This window comes from Callorhinchus milii, unplaced genomic scaffold (assembly GCF_018977255.1).
Source record: "Callorhinchus milii isolate IMCB2004 unplaced genomic scaffold, IMCB_Cmil_1.0 Scaffold7, whole genome shotgun sequence".
NCBI lineage: Eukaryota > Metazoa > Chordata > Chondrichthyes > Chimaeriformes > Callorhinchidae > Callorhinchus > Callorhinchus milii.
In genome coordinates this window covers 20,652,636-20,673,731 of record NW_024704748.1, presented here as the reverse complement: position 1 = coordinate 20,673,731, position 21,096 = coordinate 20,652,636, and the positions used below count along the sequence as shown (strand labels likewise).

The 21,096-nt window shown below is 38.2% G+C and overlaps 1 protein-coding gene across 1 annotated transcript in view; it reads right to left on the bottom strand.

Moving 5' to 3' along the window:
* dntt (deoxynucleotidyltransferase, terminal) overlaps nt 1-21,096 on the bottom strand; it is a 62,209-nt gene that overhangs the window by 31,785 nt on the left and 9,328 nt on the right. The window contains exons 3-6 of the mRNA XM_042336659.1: nt 14,527-14,643; nt 3,649-3,819; nt 2,894-2,965; nt 2,204-2,327 (exon numbers count right to left, since the gene is read on the bottom strand). Coding sequence (XP_042192593.1) covers nt 2,204-2,327; nt 2,894-2,965; nt 3,649-3,819; nt 14,527-14,643 — 484 coding nt within the window. The remainder of the gene's footprint in view (nt 1-2,203; nt 2,328-2,893; nt 2,966-3,648; nt 3,820-14,526; nt 14,644-21,096) is intronic.

The following is a 21,096-nucleotide window of genomic DNA, read 5'->3' as shown; positions in this document are numbered from 1 at the left end:
ATGTTGTGATACATATTTAAAACTACCCCACTCCATCACTGTGAGGAGGGTCAGATTCAAATCTATTAAGTGTATTCAATATGTATTGAATAATAAGAAAAGAATCCATCCTAGACTTATTTGTGGGTAATATATATATTACAAATAATAATAAATATATAAACAAATATACGGTCAATTCACTTTACAGTCTATTCTGTGAACCGCTTTGAGATGTCGAGAAGACATGAAAAGCGCTATGTCAAATGCAAGGATTATTATTATTATTATATAATTGGTTAGCTTACATGGTTTAGGGCAAGGGGGACAACCGAAGGCACAGTCAAAGAGAAAGGTCGTGAGCTGGCCCTTGAGGGAGGAAAGGAGGCGAGGCAGAGGAGCTCCAGGATGGAGTTCCAGAGGAAGGTGTGGAAAGTCTGAATGACCGACCGCCGATGGTGGAGAGGGAAGGGCAGGGGACATGAAGTAGGCTAGTGCCTGCTGAAGGTAGGGTGTGGACAGGTTGGCAACATTTTAGTAGGTTGCAGAGGAGCAAGACCGTGGAGGGCTTTATAAGCGAGGATGAGAATCTTGAACTCGATCCTCTGGTGGATGCGGAGCCAATGGAGCCAGGAGAGATTTGGGGTGATCGGCTGACGAGCTTAGCACGAAAGAGGACACAAGTGGTAGAGTTCTGAATAATCTGCAGCTTGTGGAAGGAAGAATTTGGACGTCCGGCGAGGAAGGAGTTAGCACAGTCAATATATTGAAAGCATGGATGAGGGTCTCGACGGCAGGAGAGGAGAGTTGACCCAAGGCGGGCAAAAGACACCAAGGTTCAGTACTGGGCTCAGTGAGGTGGAGAATGCATCCATGAATGGCGATGTTGTCAGCGACTGAGGTGAGGTGAGGTATTCATCTTCATTCAAGTTTAACATAGACTATCCCGCCACCCTGCCATCCTCGTTCTTGAATGGCTTCTGTATTGCTGAATGGAGTGGGAGTATAGCTTTGGTTATTTTGTATCCTTGGGTGCTTCATATTCTATGTTGTTTCAGGATATCTGGGTTCTAGATAGCATTCTCAAGACTATGTCAATAATCCACGACTATTTGTGGGACATTGCTGTGTGCAATTGGCTGCCGCATTTCACCCACACAATTTACAATCAATTCATTTCACAGTATACTCTGAGAAGTGTTTTGATATTATGTTAATAGCAATATTGCTGCAACATTTAGAACCACAACCATTTCAGCTCTTAAAACTGCTCCCACAGATAGTGTTTTAGTAATGGCAGCAACTATCGGATTGTGAGTCCCTATGTGAAACATAGAAATAATATCGCCTCTCAGTGAGAAAGCTACAAAGTTCAGCTTGATCCAGATTGTGCTATAAATAATGAACAGCACAGAGCAGAACTTATGTGAACCATATCGTTTGACTAGGGCCCCTTAAAGGTTAAGTTCTTTGAAGGTTTAACATTGGCAACTTTTCTGTTCTTGGATCCTACACTTTGCTGTAATGATACCTCATCGGAACAGCCTGAAGAAATACTTTGATATTTTTCTTTTGATTTTGTTGTCAAGGGATATAATCGCAATGAAAATATTGCTATATATGCTGAAAAACAACACTGTTTTTCTATATTTTCAGCAGTTTTTTTTAATTGACCTTGTGAACAAACCTATCAAAATACCAGAAAGCCATGCTATCTTTGCAAAATATCAGGCACACTCAAATAACTATCCACGATCAAAAGTAAAACTTCAAAGGATTTACCCATAAGGACCCAGCAAAATCTGAATGATTCTCTTATCCTAAATAATGGAATGTGTTATACCGTTTGTAAGATAATTATTCTCTTTAAAATGTGCAGCGATAATAATTTAATCCGTTATCACTTTGTTAAAATTGTGTGCAAAACTACAAAATGTTTATTCAGAAAATAAAGATATAACCACGTATATCATTGAGAGATAACCGGTTACCAATGCCCTGCAGTAAAATGCTTCCCACAAATAAATGTTTTTCAGTTCATAACAGACCTTTTGCTTTGTACTGCAATCTGATTATATATCTTCGAGGAGTAGAGCCACGGGACAAAGCGGAGTAATATAAAAGGAATGATTTTACTCTAATATAACAATTAGAGTAAATTAGGCACAATTAGTATACAACCATCATTTTCAAACATTTTTATATCAACAGTTCGAAGCATTACCTGCCTTCTGCATTTTGGTAAATTTCAGGTCCTTGGCAGCCTGTACTTCTTCCAGTGTTCGGAAACCTAGCCTGTACCACCGGTCTGCTGTTTTCAGACCCACACCAAAGATACTCGTGAACAGCTAACAAAAAATAAATAGATAAGCTTACAGAATATAACGAAAAAGTAGCTAAGGTTGAGATTAATCAAAAATGGATACCCATTAAGCCGAGTGCTCTTTTGTCATTATTATTTTCTTAATTCACCTGTTGCTGTGTCAAGCACCATGACTGTACCATATTCTTTATTGTTATAATTTTTTTGTGCATAAACTCTGTTTCATGAATACAAATACAAAAATTGGCTTCCATGATTTTATTAAATTTATAAAAACGAAATATTTGATATTAATCTTTTCACTTCATGTGCAAAATAAATTCCAAGGTTTTTCTATAGTTGCATGTAAATGAATCTCATTGTCTTTGAGTAATACCATATCAACAAAAAGCACATAACCTTTATTGATAAAGTATTATCAAAGTCAATATGATTTGGGTGTACTGATTCCCTTATTTTGCTCGGGAACTCTTACATAATATTAATATACAGTGATGTGAACACCTAGAAAGAAAACAAGTGACTAGATGTTTCCCTAGATATCACAGACAAGAATAATCTATGGAGTTGTCACCTAGCATATGTGCTTACCTTTGTTGCTTTGTATCGCTCATCACAGAGCAAACTCTCAACGGTAGAGGATTTGCCATCTTCCAAGATTTCCTATGTAAAGTTGTGAAGTACATATTATGGTGCAGAAAGCTTTCAAACTTTGTTGGCAGTTAAGAATTCACAATCAACATTTAATAATACATCCCATCCTATTTCAAAACAGCTTTTATATGGGGAGAGAAATGTAGCATGTGACGTCATATATTGTACTCCCTCCTCCACATTTCTATTCAATCCCTAAGAAAAGGGTTATATACTGTATAATTATTGATGAAAGGTAGTTATAAAATGAATCATGTCGTCAGTAGGATATAATTTATTTCCATATCATTCTGATACCTAAATTAATCCTTACACCAATAACACAGGCCTGGGCGAGAACCTCAATCTTTTAGATATCCCTTCTTCATAAATGCAATATTTTAAAATACGGATTAAATTAATCAAACTAGCTTGTGTGAAATTCCTCTTGCTGCTCAGTCTAGTGAGAATGATAATGTGCACGTGTGGGAATTATGTCAATGATATGAGGAAGTTCTGAATTTATTTTATTACTATACAAAACTTTAGTAGTCTTACAGCTACATGACTGCCAGATCCAGTATTTAGATCTTTTCATTCAACTTGTGGTGAGTTGTATCAACTTTTTTAACCAGAAAGCTCCACAAAATCTTTCCACAACTAAGAAGTTATTATTGAAATCTCTGGAAATATCTTTTTATATCCAGTCTCACCTCAATTATAGCTCTTGGTTGGACTTCCATGTTGGGTAATCCCTCTAACATTGTCATACTGCTGATGGCATAAGGAAGGGATTTTAGCACCGATGTTGCTCTTGCAAAAACTACATAGGATCGTTCATTTTCATTGAACTCACAGTTTTCTGCCAATATCTCCAATGCATCCTGCAGGAAACATCGATAGCATTAGCAATGTTAGCTTACAAATGATAAAATGTTAATAAATATGTATAGAAGACTCTAACCAATATTCTAAACAGAGATGATTTTGAAGTGAGAAGACACTGATTTTAATGAGGCTTTTGAAACTATTATTAGTATTTCATCATCCGCAAAGATTTGTTGACTGAAGCCATGGTCTTAAGAATATAAAAGAAAATGACTTTCATAACCTAAGAACAGAAATACAGAAATAGACCTGTGTAATACCAATAGTGCTTCAATGTGATAAAAGTACATTATTAGGACAAGATTAATTTGTAAGACATGAATTCTGACTTGAAATCTCACAGCCACATCAATGCTACTATGACTGTTTTTTTTAAAAGTTCTCAATCAACTGAAGAACTTGTCTCCACTTTAGAAAATAATGTTTCACATACGGCACAAATAGTTAAGCAAGCTATTTAATGTAACCCCAAATAATTCTGTCAGATGAATCTGGCAAAAACGGTAACTCATTCACAATGCTTGATGTGCAGTGATGGATACAGGGGTTGAGATCCCATGCCAATGCTTACTATGATCACCAAGAGCGTCATCCTCAAGGGCAATGTTAATTACTGCCACCAAAAGCACATCTCTTTCTTACCATGAGACTTCTCTGCTATTATCTGCTCAGAGATATTGCAGATATCATCTCAGGGTACAGTATACTATGTGACACATCTATCCATGTTTAATAGGTGTGTCAAGATTATTGGCATCAATTAAGCACTTAATGCCAAAGTTAGTCATTTCCCCAATTGTTCCTTTTCAGTTGGTGTCTTTGATTATACATGTCAGAAGTTTATCAGCTAGTTCACATCCAGTAGTTACAAACTCTCAACTCAATTTGATGTAAAGCAAGACGAGGACCTAATTGTCAATTCTGTTACAGATTCCAAATCTTTACCTTTATACTTTGTTGAACAGACTCATTGAAAAAATGGGAGCAAAGGCACAAGGTTATTAACTGCTTCTTTAGTTCCTTGTATTTCTTTTGCATATTGGCATTATTTCTCATGTTCAGCATTCCTTTCTCCGTTGAATTGACTGTATATTTGTGAGCCAAACATGGCAGCCAATTGCACACAGCAGTGTCTCACAAACAGTCATAGATTGGAGTGACCAATTTATTTATTTTTTTATATCTTGAGGGATTATTATCAGGTGTGTGGAGTAAGGAAACTTGCCCAAGATTTCCAAACTTTCTTCTTATTATAAGAATAATAATTCTTGTCTACATTTCTTTCCATTTCTACAACAGATTTGAAGAGGAGTTTCCCCAAATATCCTGGCCAACAATCCTTCAGATAAAATTAGTCATTCACTTCATGACTGCTATACAAATGTAATTTTGTTGTTGTTGTTTGTGTAAATTGGCTGCCATGTTCACTTACAAAATATGCAGCCCCTACACTTTTCAGTAAAGCTGTTAAATGCAAGACATGAAAGGTGCTATATCCAATGCAAAGATTTTTTTTACATATAAATAAAAAAGTAAGTATACAGTATTATGAGGTTGAGGTCATTTGACATAAAAAATGAAAATGGGAATGAAGAAAACATATTTTATATAGGATATATTTAACAGATTTAATTTATGTGACTGTCATCTGTCCCAAATCAAGCATATTTACATGCACAATTGTTTTGTTGGTGTTTCATTTTATTTCAATTATTTATTAGTACTCTCAGTTACTGTCCTTCACTTTGAGGGTAGGATTAATAGAATAAAAAATTTGAATTCAATTATTGATTCATAACTGTGCAAACTATAGTACTGTAAAATGCTATTGTATCATCTGCATGGATATTTGGAACAACAGTTTGCAATTGTAGGTTTATCTGTTAATTTCAAGTTCCACAAAATGCACCTAGCTTTGAACTCACAGCTCTATTTTACCCTTCACCGCTCACAACCTCTCCCTAACCTCACAACCTATTTCATCCAAATAAAGTATTGGTCTTGCTGCAGTTTATCTTCATTGACTTTTTGTTATTAGTCTTTTGTCTCAGACAGTCCCTTCAGATTCAACGGCCAATTATTCTTTCCTCCCTATGTTTTTTTTCTTAAAGTCAAAATGTCATTAATCATTCCTAGAAAGGATCACAACAAGGTTGAAGAAAGGTTGAATGCAGAAATGCCTGATGAGTTGACAGTAACAAGACAGTAACTAAAATGTTGCAGTTAATATGTTTGTTAAATGTGCATGAAATTGTGAACACCTATACTAGGTATTTTGGGCTCAAGTCGAAAACCTATTAATAAAGCCTTATTCCAATAATCAAAATGAAAAGATCATACAATTCTCACATTAGGAGACTTATCAATTCTAATAGATCCATCACAGAAATAGATATTTTACTTTAAAAATTGAGGCTGTGATACAACATGGGTGCCTTTTAATTAAGATCATAAATAGAAGAAACCATGTTGTGAGCTCATCGTGACATTCCTGTGGGAAACACCATCCAGATTAAAATAGGTCCTGAAGTAAGCCGGCAAAAAGTGGAGAGAAAGATTATTTTAAACTCCATCTCATCAAAACGAAGCAACCCCAGGAGACTAAAGCTCCATACAAGAAGCTGAAGATAGAGAGCTTTGATACCTCTGACCCCCAAAAGAGGCCACTATAATATTCACAGTCTTAAGCAAATCAAAAACTCTTGCACACATTAACTTGTTCTCTCTTTCTGAGTAAAGTAAGTATAGGCATAGGTGCTACTAGGCCTAGAACAGCCAACGCAAGGTACAGAGGGAGAATACACTTTATACTCAAGCTACCTCTTGTTCTGTGACTCATCTGAGTTGACATTTATTGTAAAATAGACTGCATAGGTTTACATGGAACTCTGAATGTACAATGGCATTGTATCCCATAAGTCTGAATGAGGCATTTACAGTATTTATTTCATTGGGTGCAAATAAATAACCTTTGTGTCTCCATTTCTGTGTTTATGTCTGTTACAGAACTGTGATCAAATGCAGGCTCATTTACGAGAGTCACTATGTTACAAGCAATATGTAATGTTATGGCAGCCACATTTGGATCATTAGGCTTGCATTTGTAGGTTTATTGCTAACTCATTGATTCTAAGACACCAGAATAGCATCAACCTGAAATTGAAGGCGACCGCTGACTTCTGTTGCTGGGTGAAATATCACCGTGGCCTACATAAAGCAATTTTGTTTATTCACATTGTCAAGAGCAGCAATTTAAAATTTTAAGCTCAGAATGGAAATTTACATCTGTTGTCCCAAACAAATTTAAAGACATCAGGGTAACAATTCCATCTGTACACCAGCAACAACAACTTAGTAATAATAATAATAACTTGCACTTATATAGCGCCCTCCATTCAGGGTGGTGTCTCAGAGCGCTTAACAATGGCGGAGCCTGACTTACATCAGCAGGGTGTGTGATATAATGTATCAAGTAAAGTAAGGTGATACTTTTGATTTAACATAAGAAATTCTGTGGTTTAAAAAAGAACTGTTCTCACCACAAAGACCTTAATTAGATCTAATTAACTGCCTATGTATTCCCCAGGGTAACTTTATTCCATCAGTTACGTGCTTTTACTCTCAGGTGAGGCCAATGTTCCATTACGGTTGACAGAATCTATATCTGCCTGCTCCAAGCTCTTTTAGAAGACTAAAACTTGTCAGCTGCAAAAGATTTTATAATGGGGAATGTGTGCTTTTAACAGTAGAATCGTTTTTTTCAGTAATATTCACACTTTTTTTACTATTCAAGGCCAAGTTGCCAGGTGCAAATTCAACTACGATATCTCTGCCGCAGCAAGACAGTCTACCCTTTTAGGAAAGACACATCCCACAAGACCAGTGTAGCCACATGGATTTTCTGGTTGCTTTGAAACACAGAGGTTAAGTGATAAGAAACCTATAAATGTCTCAACTTTGTTTAATTAGACATTGGTGATTGTACAGAGTTTAGACCTTGAAAAAGTGAAATGAGGCACAAGTGCAATGAAATGCAAAGTGAGTATATCCTGCTTGAACCCTCGCTCTCCATACCTCTTGCTTCAGGTCTCTTCCTATCGCTCTGGAGGCAGCGTGAAGAGCAATGAGAAGGTTACTAAGTGCACTCACTACATGTTGATTTACTGGACAACATCCTTCAGAATGCTTGAAATATTCTGGCAGCCAATCTGAATGTGATAATCAAAGCGGTACCTATAGTAACAGCACTAACATTGCAGTCAAATAAAACTCACGGAAAGCTGATGTTTGCCACTCTTTGCAGTATCAATGCATTCGTTACACCCGCGGAGAATTACACAATTACACAACCGCATAATTTCTCACACAATACGCTTCACTACACGTAGGCACAGAATTTCGCGTAATATGGCTGAACTGCCTCATACATCCCGCTCCACCTCTCTTCCCTCTTCCGTCTCTTCCTCTTCCCTCTCTTCCCATTTCTCCCCACACTGACTCCAGAGACAGCGCAGCGAGCAAAGGGAAGAGAAGCCGTGCAGGAGGTACGATTCCTAAATACAAAAATGTGCTATGGAAATATAATGTGCTACAGCAATATAATACAAAATTCATAAAACCTGGGCCTCCATATCTTTCTAAAGAGGCTACAATAGTGTTATCCTGTAATTAAACTGCAAAAATTAAAGGGTAATTTTGCATAATTTTTTATTTTTTGCCTGCATAAATTGCATTTTGTTGTGCATAATTCCCTGGGTTTAATTAGTGATCTTATTTGTAACGCATGAAACTAGCTCTAAACAAGACACCGGTAACTCCAACATTACAAACACAGTCATGTGCTACTGCTCTTCTGCCCTCCAGTGGACTCCACCCATCTGCACATCTAATTGAGACTTTCCTAAAAATGGGGACTGTTGGCAAATGAGAAATGCATCTAATGCTCACTTAGAGTGCCCATCTGAACCAGGCTAACAGGACCTTAATTTAATGCTTCATCCAAAGAATGGCCCCTGTGAAAATATAGTGCATCCCCAGCACTGAATTGAAGTGACAATGAGCTCAAAGTTGCACAAAGGAGCTCAAGTTCCTTGAACCCACAACCTTCTGACTCAGAGGCAAGAGTGCTATCAACTCAGCCAAACTGACACCCAACCAATGATCTTTTTTATTTTTATTTTTATTTTATTTTTATTTATTTTTAGCAAGAATTTATCTGAACAACTGGTAGAAATTTTTAAAGAAAAAACATTTCTAAGGTCATTTAAATATTACATTCACTTTTATTTTTGCCAAGTTGTTTCTCACATTTAATTATTTCCTATTCATTTGATAATTAGACAACTGCACTACTTTGTAGTGTCCCATAACCTTAGTGATATGAGAAGGGAAAACTCCACAGTAGATAAGGGAAAGAAAGAGAAAATTAGAAAGAAAAGAACATTAGAAAGAAAAACAAGAGTGCATAAGTAGAACAGAATATCAATCCGAATATTTAATAAAGGCAAACACTCCATAAATGCACCTTTACAATTGATTGTCTGCTTATTCACAAATGTAGCTGAGATGAAAAAACAATGTCATGATGAGCTATGCAATGTTTCCATGCTTTATGGTACCATTGTATCATCCCCATAACTAAACAAAGATCAGATACAACCAGACACATCCAGAAACAGCATCTTCATTAAGGAGATATTGGTGGCACAATTTTTTCTCACCATTTGAAGGTGTGAAAGCCTTGCAATCATTGCTTACATATTCAGCATTTGGGCATTTCAACTGCGAATGTGAACAAAAATGTGATATTTCATAAAAGATTCAATATGATCGGTTGTTAAATTGGTCTTTCATGCTTTTCAACCTGTAAAATATTCCGACCTACAGGTGCACCCTTAAATACAGCTAATTTTGCTGCAGTAATTGGTCACAGCTCTTGTATAATGGAAGGATCTTACACCATCTCCTGCAGTGCTACATGAATTCAAAACCATGACCAAGCTTTTGACATCAAGCCCTTTACACAGAATTAAAAGAGAATTAAATATTAAAATACTGTGTGTTCTTTCAGCATACTGCAAGGTGACCAAAAAGTTGTGATACCATTACAATGTCTAATATGTCTTAAAGAAATGATGATATATATTTTTAGATAATAGGGTAGTTATCATGACTTTTTGTCACCCTGTACACCATAGTCCAGTGACTGTTAAATAACTGAACTAGAGTTTGATGCTCTGTAATTGTCGAAAGAGGCACAACACATTCATGACAGATATAAAATATGTATTTGTATCAGATATGTGCATTTCAGATTTTGTATCTGATAAATTCAATTTCATATTCATATAAAAAAACACAGGTACTAAAGACACCTTCATATTTAATACAGATAAATTGAGTGGAAATAACAGAACCTTCAAATAACAGACTTCAAAAATAGCTAATAATTTAATAAAGCGCAGCTTGTTGCTGAATGGATGCTATTGTAAATAACCTACTGCAATTTTCAAGGCCCATATTAATCAAGGCTTGATTTGTTTCAATCATAAAAATATAAAGTTTGGAAAAGAAAATGCTATTTCACAGACTAAGCAACTTTCACACACAATTGCAAAACCTACCCCAATATCCCACTCGTGCTATCTCCTGGGGGAAAGTTCTGTATATACACTCCATGGAGCCCAAAGACAACCAAGCTAAAACTGGCAAAAATGCATCCAGCCCACATCCTTACTACTAAGATGTGGACTCTTTCCCCCATTCATAACATTGTACTTCCATCCCCACAGGAGCACAGAAATTGTTTCCTGGGGAGTATTTGTTCATCTCAGTCAACACCTATCCCTATTTCCTCCAACATGGTTTTCAAGCAGTTAATCAATGCAGCATAACCAGCTTTTGCTGAGAGTCTGTCACACTTATCTGTGATGCAGGAAACGCAAGACAACAATAACATTTATAATCTTATATCTGCACTATTACTGCAATAACAGGCAGATGAAACACAAACTCAATGTTTTTTTCCATCAATCTACTACTAGCACAACAGGTTGGACCTGTAGACAAGCTATGGCAGCTGCTATCAGTCTGAATTTCTAACACAATCATATAGATAAACAAAATCCTTTAGGGCTCCCTAAAATAATAATAATAATAATCCTTGCATTTGATATAGCGCTTTTCACGTCGGGAGGACGTCCCAAAGCGCTTCACAGAACACACTGTAAAGTGAATTGACTGTATATTTGTGGGCGAACGCAGCAGCCAATTGCGCACAGCAATGTCCCACAAACAGTCGTAGAATGAAAATGACCAATTTATTATTGTTTTTGGTTTTGGAGTGATTATTATTAGGCTCTGTGTGGAGTAAGGAAACTTGCCCAAGGTTTCGCCCTCTGCCTGGAATTGAACTCAGGTCTCTCGCCTGCAAAGTGAGTGCTCTAACCACTGAGCTACAGGACTCCAAATGGCTTCATTGGAACTGCAGTGTGAGAAATCGTATTGATATTGTTGCTTTATGTTTGTGAGAAGCTTCATATAAGTAACAGCAGCACATAAACATGACACTTTAAGTACTTGACAGTTTGTCACTGAGCCTCCTGTAAAGAAGAATCATTTACATGGTTGTTGGGATGTGTGTGGGTAGAGCAGTTCTTGTTAACACAGTAGTGAAAAACAGATGGCCAGAAGAACACAACATTTCATGGCAAATTTTGTGGAGTCCTGTAGCTCAGTGGTTAAACCACTCGCCTCGCAAGTGGGAGACCTGGGTTTGATTCCTCTGTTTATCTAGCAGGAAGTAGGAACCCAGTTAGTCGATTGGTAGATCGCTTTTCTGGGGGTAATAATTCCTTCAAAAAAATAATAATAATAAATCAGTCAATCAGTCCACAACTGTTTGTGGGACATTGCTGTGCGCAATTGATTGCCGCGTTTCGCCCACAAAATATACAGTCAATTCATTTTACAGTATATACTGTTAAATGCTTTGAGATGTCTCAAAGACGTAATAAGGCGCTATACCAAGGTGGGTACTGGGACGCATATGATCCGATTGAAATTTAATTTGGGTAAATACTTTTTAAATCTGAAGCGCTTTCATTTTCTGTATATTCACACTGATTTCCCATATGAAAAAGTGAGGCCACTGAGGTGAGTTACAGTGCACGTGCATGAGTTTCATAAGAGTCTGTGAGCTGCTCTTTAAAGTTGAGCTTCTGGGGAGAGAAAACAAGTATGACAAACTTTATATTTGTATAAAAATCATTGCTAATCTTTTTACAAGCTGAGTTAATGATTTCCAACTAATTAATATGCTGTCCGAAAAGTTGGGGGTTGAAAGTCAGATAAAAAAAAAGCTCACAGGCAGACATACTTGAAGGCTGACGCAGTGATGTAAGTAGTCAAGTCTTTATACCGTGATCTCAAATTCTAATTTCTCCGTTAAACGCTGATTCCAATCATTCTTCTGCTGTATTGAGGTCATTGATTTTCCAAATATCCATCACACATGAGAGTCAGAATATCTTCTTTAATTTTAGGAACTGTGTGTCCATTCTTCCCTTTCCCTCCATTAGTGCATTGGTTTTAAAAATTAATCTGGCAATCAATGATTCCACACCACATCACTCAATAAACTTGTCTTTCTGTCAGACTGCACTACAAACCTCTATTACTGACAGTGTGAAGTGCATTCAACTTTATTTGCACGATCCACATTCCATTGAGGTGGAAACTAAGTGTAACTAAAAGCGGTTTGTTAGAAACGATGAATTTCATTTTCCAGGGCAAATTAGAAATGTGAATTGTCGTATGAGCATTTATGTGCTAATTTGAATCTGCTTTCATCACATTAGGTTGGAGGGCTGGAAGAAAATAATTACAAACAACATCAAGTTAAAGCAGGTATTGTGGACAACAACAACAACAACAAGATTCCATTTATAAAGCGCCTTTCACGTCAGGAGGACGTCCCAAGGCGCTGCACAGTTGGGTCATGACCTGAGCAGGGGGGAAATGGTCAGGGTGAGGGGAGGGAGCGAGGAGGGGGGAAATGGTCAGGGTGAGGGGGGGATGGGAGGGAGCGAGAAGGGGGAAGAGAGTCGAGAGGGGAGCTGAAGGCTCGGTCAAAGAGAAAGGTTTTGAGACTGGCCTTGAAGGAGGAGAGGGAGGAAGCAAGGCGAAGGCACTGGGGGATAGAGTTCCAGAGCCTCGGGGCTGAGAGGCTGAAGGCCCGACCACCAATGGTAGGGCGATTGGGGCGGGGGACGTGGAGCAGACCGGAGCCGGAGGAACGGAGGGTACGGGCAGGTAGGTAGGGGGACAGTAGGTTGGAGAGGTAGGAGGGAGAAAGGCCGTGAATGGCCTTGTAGGTGAGGATGAGGATCTTGAAATCAATCCTCTGGGGGATGGGGAGCCAGTGGAGGCGAACGAGGGTGGGAGTGATGTGGTCCCGAAGCCTGGTGCGGGACAGTACACGAGCTGCAGAGTTCTGAATGACCTGCAGCTTGTGGAGGGAGGTGGCGGGAAGGCCGGCGAGGAGAGAGTTCCCATAGTCCAGCCTTGAGGTGACGAAGGCGTGGACCAGGGTTTCAGCAGCGTGAGGGGTGAGGTAATGGCGTAGTCTGGCGATGTTCCGGAGGTGATGGAAGGCGGTGCCAGTTGTGGTGCGGATGTGAGGGAGAAAGGACAGCTCAGGATCGAACAAAACAATCAAGATGAAAATAGTTTGTAGGAAAATTTTCAGGAAGGCAGTTCAGGACCTTTGCCTTATCAAGGTTAATGCATTGTAAATTTTATTTATTCAAACATTTTCTTAGATTAGTAGCACAGTACCATTGCATCACTAAAGTGGTATAACTGTTATGATCAGAGGCCTAAGAACAAATTTACAACAATTCACATTATATAGCGTCTTTCAGGTCGGGAGAAAGTCTCAAAACATCGGGCAAGAAACATGAAGTAGACCAGTATTACAAGTAAACACATAAATCGTATTGCTGGGGACCATAACGTTTATTACAACTTAGGCAAAGTACGAGTTATGCATTAGTATTTGCCTGACAAAATTGGAGAATCCAGTACTTTTCCTGATAGATCTTTGTGACTAGTGTTTATTGCTTGCGGCCATGATAACGGATAACAAGTGAATGATCCATTGACTGTGTCACACAATGGTCCTGTGACACAGCGTCCGTGACCAGAGTTGCAATTTATCAATGTGACGCTAGCTTTGTGTTAGAACAAAACTCAATGTAATGCACAACCACGCATGAAGTGGAACAAAAATACAATGGGGAAAAAAACACTCGATTCAATCGATAATTTGATCGCTGACAGGGAACTGGATTAGGATCAGAAATTTTAAAATTAAGATTTTTGTGATTTTTTTCAGTAAAAAGTTCAAATTTCACAATTGCCTCCCTGGGCGTGACGTCATTTACCACACTGTAGTGTTTCAAACATAGCACTATACATGCAGTACTTCATCAATGCAGATGGTAGATGCGGTTGGATTTATACAAGTTAAGAGATGATATTGATTAGAATTTACGCTTTTTGGGATCAAAAAATTATTATGATTTAGCCAGATATCTGACTTGTAAAATCCAAGTTGCGCAAAGAAATCAAAATTGAACCCCTAAAATCTCAAATAAGCTTCAAAACACATATTTGCGAAAAAAAACAACTTAATACATTACCGTAAATATCTTGTTCTTATTGTTGAGTGTAGTTCTCCTCTGACATGCGTATTGAGATATGGCTGCCACTTTTGAGACTGGCACTGGGTCTGATTGTTCTGGACAAGTCGTTTGTGTCTAAGGAAAGAAATAGAAAAGAATCAATTACGTTGCTCAGGTCAGGTTAGGGTTCATGGGTTTCTGTCAAGACTGCTGTAACTATCTATTCTCTGTCAAATGAACATACATTCTATTGTTACCAGCAAATAATTGTAGGGTTAAGGTTCATTAACTCAACTAATGAGCACTTTTTGCTTGTGTGTTTTTGCTCAGCATACCAGTGAAAAGATTTGTGTAACACTTTCACTTAGCTATTAGTGTTTTAGCCTTCCAGAATTTAAGAGTCACCACAGTGACTGCATATAAAAGAGTAACAAACTCCAAAATGTGCATCTCTTATTTTGCAAATAATACAAGGTGAAAGAAGTAAATAACTGATAAATACTTTATAGAGGATTAATTTTCCAGGCAGCAGTGGGGGAGGAGGGCGGGTGCATGTAATGTCCAATCCTAGTGAGTTGAATATTGAATTTATTTTCCAAAAGATTTACTTGTAGACAGATGCCAAATCCTTGGTAATAATAGTGCTTCTTAAGGCCAATGGAAATATGCACCATTTTTTTTGGTCAGCTGGGTGTCTGACACATGCTTAAGAGTATCCAAACCAAGCTGAGGTTTCCATGCATCCCACCTACACATGAAAATCCCAGAGGTAGATTGTTGGAATGGAATATGCACTCTCTCTCTCTCTGGAGGGACACGTTCTGCTTACCTAATTCCGGAACGTATTAGGCACAAGTTGGCAAGAACCAAGGCTTGGGGCCCCCTGAGTGTGTGTTGGGGTACTGCTGGAGTCTAACCAGCTAAAACCACATAGCTTGCCATTGATATTGCATTCATGTTCATTGTCCAAAGCTATTAGGGCTTTGGTTTGCAGGGTTAACAGGAGCTGAGTGGGATGACTCCCTGCCCCCAGTGACTGGTCTGCCCTTCCAGGTCCTGCCGATGAGCCAGGCTGGCTGTGCTGTCATTAGCAGTGCCTTGGAGAACTGTGAACCCGCCTGGCTCAGGAATTAGACTACTGAGACTACCACAGAGGGCTGGCTCGAATCCAACATTACAATGTACCATGGTATAGGCTTTCTGTTAGTCAAGTGGGACTCGTATACTGACTAATGAGATCTTTAGGCTTGTTCTTAAAGTATCTAAATATTAGAACTATCAAGAGCCAAACCTGCAAATGGTCAAAAAAAATTATAAAAATAATCCAAGCCTTTTTACCACTTTTACCACCAATTACCACTTTTCACACCGGCAGGACATCTCAAAGCACTTCACAGGATTCACTGTGTAAAGTATATTAACTATGTATATGTATTGTATTTTTAGGGGCAATTTGTGCACAGCAATGTCCCACAAACAGCCATAAAGTGAAAGTACCAATTTTTATTCTTAATGCAATGAATATTTAAAAAAAATGTGAGTTTGATATATCATGCTCACATTTGGATTTTGGATTTTGTTTTTCATTATGGGGCAAAGTTCCACGGGGAAAGCTATCCACAACTCAGAATGTTGCTTGGATCAAGAATGCACTTATACTTAATTTATACTGTATGCATTTATACTGCTGTGCGCAATTGGCTGCCACGTTTCGCCCACAAATATACAGTCAATTCACACTACAGTATATTGTGTGAAGCGCTTTGAGATGGCTGGAAGACATGAAAAGCGCTATATCAAATACAAGGATTATTATTATTATCAATTATCAAAAGCCGGCTGTTTATGCATCTTTGGAAAGCCGAATGGTCTCTTTGGCGCTGTAACGTGCTGTGATTCTATACTGTTTGCAGAATTATTGATATTTCAAGGTTGGACATGTCTAAATAGCCGGGTCTATAAATGCTTGAGCTTCATTTCCTTTTGTGAGACATAGAGGTAGTTTTGCCAGTAATTCAATAGTAAATCTGCCGAATTATTGCTTTGTGATGCACAATTCCTGTAGTGATGTTGTAGTAATTTCCCTGGCAATAAATATCAGCCGCCAATCAAGTTAGAACCCAAATAATTAGTGTAATGATTGAGAAAGACAGGAATAAACTCTGACCTTTGTAAGCATTGTTTCTGCTGTCAGATAGAACTGCGAAACACAAGGGAGTCAGTGAAACCACAAAAATAATTACTTGAAAAGTCTCAACTAATGTTGCTTATTTTGGAGATTCCAGGGATGTGCAGAAGCAGGTTTTGAAACTCAAAACATTAATTGCTGAAAGTGTTAAAATTATTAGTATATCCTGCCTTAAAAATCAGACGTGATGAAGTGTAGGAATTGTAAATGAGTGTGAAAAGAGCTACAAAAAGCTGCCTGTAATAGTCAAGCCAGGAGTATTACAGGGGCATGGCCGTCATCACAACAATCTTTCATTTGTGTTTGTGGAGAAGATACCACTACTCATGGAGAACTGTAGCTCAGTGCACTCGCCTCTCAAGCGAGAGGACCTGGGTTCAATTCCCAGCAGGGCGAAATGTTGGGCAAGTTTCCCTACTCCACACACCTCTATTTACCTAGCAGTAAGTAGGAATCCGGTTGTTAGTCGATTGGCGGATAGCTTTTCCAGGGGTAATAACTCCTTCAAAATAAATAAAAATAATTTGGTCACGCAATCCCCGATTGCTTGTGGGACACTGCTGTGCGCAATTGGCTGCTGTGTTTTGCCCACAAAATGTACAGACAATTCACTTTACAGTATATTCTGTAAAGCACTTTGACATATCCCGAAGACGTGATAAGGCGCTATATCGAATGCAAGGATTATTATATCTGCATAGAAACAAAAGGAATCAAGTGTGTAAGGCCAGAAAAGACCATTGGAGTCTGTCTGGTTGGTCCTAAATAAAATTATCCTTGAAGGATCTTTTTCCTACTCCAACCACCTTTCCTCTCCATTTGTATGCAATAACGAATTCTGCATCAATTATTGCTATTTTATCGATGTGTCACGTGCTGCTGTGAGCAGTTGGAATTGTTTAGACAACTTTTAAATGAATTAAACAATCATCAGGAATTCATACTGAAAATTGCTATGAAAAATGGTACAGTTGTCAATACCTTTCATTAAGATCCTGAGTAACATAATAATAATCCTTGCTTTTGATGTACAATAGCAACAACAACAAAATTACATTTATAGAGCGTCTTTCACGTTGGGAGGATGTCCCAAAGCACTGAACAATCAGGTGTCGGGGCCCAAGCATGGGGGAGGGGTGGTGTAGGGATGAGGGAAGGCAGAGAGGTGGGAGGGAGACCGAAGACACGATCGAAGAGAAGAGTCTTGAAACCGGCCTTGAAGGAGGCAAGGGAGGAAGCGAGGCGGAGGGACCATGGGATGGAGTTCTAGAGTGTGGGGGCAGAGAGGCTGAAAGCCCGGCCACTGATGGTAGGGCGGGTCGGGAGGGAGACATGGAGCAGGCCAGAGCCCGATGAACGGAGGGAGCGGGCAGGTTGGTAGGGAGCCAGCAGGTCAGAGGTAGGAGGGAGCAAGGCCATGGAAGGCCTTAAAGGTGAGGACGAGGATCTTGAATTCAAACTCGATGTAGTGCCTTACCACGTCACTAGACGTCTCAAAGCGCTTCACGGAAAATATTGTAAAGTGGATTGACTGTATACTTGTGGGTAAAACGCCACAGCTAATTGATCAGGGCAATCGTGGGTAGAGTGACCAAATTTGAATAACTCTGAATTGGCTTGGCAATCAAATTGAAATTAAACTAGTTGCAAATGCAACCAAATTTCAAAACAAAATCAAGTTATTTTAAATAGTAATTCGATACAAACAGATCATCTATACATGGAAGATCCAAGCCCTGATTTCATAACAGCAAATCAAAGAAACACTAGCCAAAGGAATTTTTAGAGGTTCCAAACCCTATCATTATGAAAAAAATGTAATATCGAGCCGTTCATCACTCCCCGTTAATAACATTTAGAAGCTATACCAATTAATATCATGTTTCCAGATTTTATTACACCTGCTTAACTTATTCAACTGAAAAGTGATATTTTCTCCATCGTTTTATTAGATCTTTGCTGTAGTCGGAGAAATCTGTCAGCATATTTTTTCCGAGTGCCTCCTGCCTGCTTTCCATTACATTCAAAACATGGTATTGTTGTCTTGTGTTACAAGGCACCAGATGGTATGCACAGTGAGGCAGATTGGAGCTGATAGAAGTTGTCTGTAATATATTTTTAGCATTATGACAGCTTGTAAGCTACATGAAGCTGTCATCTCACTTAATTTTCAGGTGTGTTGATTGCAGAAAAAAATATCAGCAAGTTCTCCTGAAATTGCTGATTATGCTTCAGATTCTGCCCCTGGACTGTTTTCCAAATTGCCCCAGAAAAAAATATTACATTTTGGTTCAACTAGGCAGAAGCATCATACTTCGGTTTGTGAAAACTTGAAAGAAAATTATTTGAAAAGATTGTGTGCTACGGTTGATTCTCAGCAGTTACAGACTCTTAAATATGTGAGAAACATTCTACCGTATCAGGTAAGGGGCAGATCACTTGGTGAGCCAAGGATGCTATGTTCCACTGGATCAGGAACTTAGGGAGTGATATTTCACTCTGTCTGAAAAAGAAGCAACAGACGTGTCAAAAGGATGCTTCCCCTGTTTGCTGGTCCTCCTTATAGGTCAGAATAATAAAAGTGAAGCTGGATGAGTGCCAGACCAGAATGTTGTTTGTACGTTGCTACTGAATATTATATGATCTGTGAACTTAGATTCTATCTAGCCCTGTGAATGACAAAGCACAGTACAGTGCTATTCGTATTTGCAAAGTAGCTTCAGAATGTTCCACCTTTTTCGTTTCGACAATAAGAACAAATTAAATTTGTATACCCTCTTTCATGTCACGAGGATGTCCCGAGGCGCTGGACAGTCAGGTATCTGCACCCGAGCTGGTGGTTGGGGTGGAGGACAAAGAGGGTAGGTGTAGGAGGGTGACCCAAGGCACAGTCCAAGAGGAGGGTCTTGAGAAGCAACCTTGATGGACTAAATGGCTGATTCTTTACATTTTTTAATGGCCCTAAATGATTTTATTTTAAGTTCTATAACTATCATTACAAACAGTGGTGCAGGTCAACAGTACAGCTCTGAAGCTCTTCTGTGCATATCTAAAATATTTAATATCATCTATTATACACATCTAATTCAGAAGTCATCCTAAATTACTGTATATCTTGACGTGTTCTGTATAACAATATTTTGTTAATATGTGTAATTTGCAAGAAAACTGAAAATGCGTAAAATTAAAAATAGTGTTTACCTACCTTCCAATACATGGGTTTCTCACATATTTCTTATTTAAGTTACCATGCTACACTGCCATCTGGTGGATGCAGTCATATATCCTACAGTTGATGTGCTCAATTGTGTATCCTTTTATACTGCTGTCTTTGGAAGATATACAAGATAAATATTAAAATGATGAAGATGTTTATTGTATCTGATGACTCCATAATTAAAATGTCTATCAAAAGCACAATACATAAAGAGTGTTTCCAAAACTAATACCTTTCAAATCTAATCACAGTTCAGACCCCATTGTAAATTATTGATTGGATGCTGAAGCTACAATGGAATGGTGACAGTGAGGTACCAGATCATAACAGATATTATAGTAAGCAACCTATTGTATGCATATGATATAGCATCAACAGGAATAAGTTCTATAATGCTTGCGATCTAATTATTCTTAACCCCTTCCTTCTGTGTCAATGAAAAACTATGTTCTGCATCTCAAAGGTTGATATCAATGAACAAAGCTTTAACTTTATTTCTGTAATTGGTTTCAGTATTACTTCCCACCCTAAACCTAGCGGACTCCTTCCCAGATCTGGCTGAGCCCAACAGACTCATCCTGAGGGCCGAGTAAAATGTCACTAGAGATTAGGATTGAAGCTCTGATCCTCTGATATAATCATGATGTTTTATTCACATAATTTTAATGCTGTATGTATCTTGAAATGCAGTGAATGACTCCCAACTTCTGGTGAATCTTAATTTTGTAGCAGAAGTATTTTTAGACTTGTTCTATTACATAACGCCTTGGGAAGCCTGGGAAACAAGTCAGAAGAATAGATGTGACAAAAAACAAGCTATGTGTCTTTATCTTTTTCCTTTCATCATTTTGTCTGTTTTATTCCCCCACTTGCTTACAACACTAACTGGCATTCATTTCAGTGTCTCAGTTTGAATAATTCATACGACTGTCTTGCGATTGTGTCCAGATGGATCATATTATTCAGATTTTTAAATGGAAATGTTGATTTGCATTTACATTTCCTACATTAAAAAGCTGTACTAAAATTGCAAGTCTTCAGTAACCAAAATGAATTTTCATTGCAAACTACTGCTACAAATAAGATAAATATGGGCTGTCAGAACTATTTTAGAAACTGTTTTGACTCCATTTTTATAAATTTGTGTTTCACTGGGTTTTTGCATTCTTTCTGCACTACATAC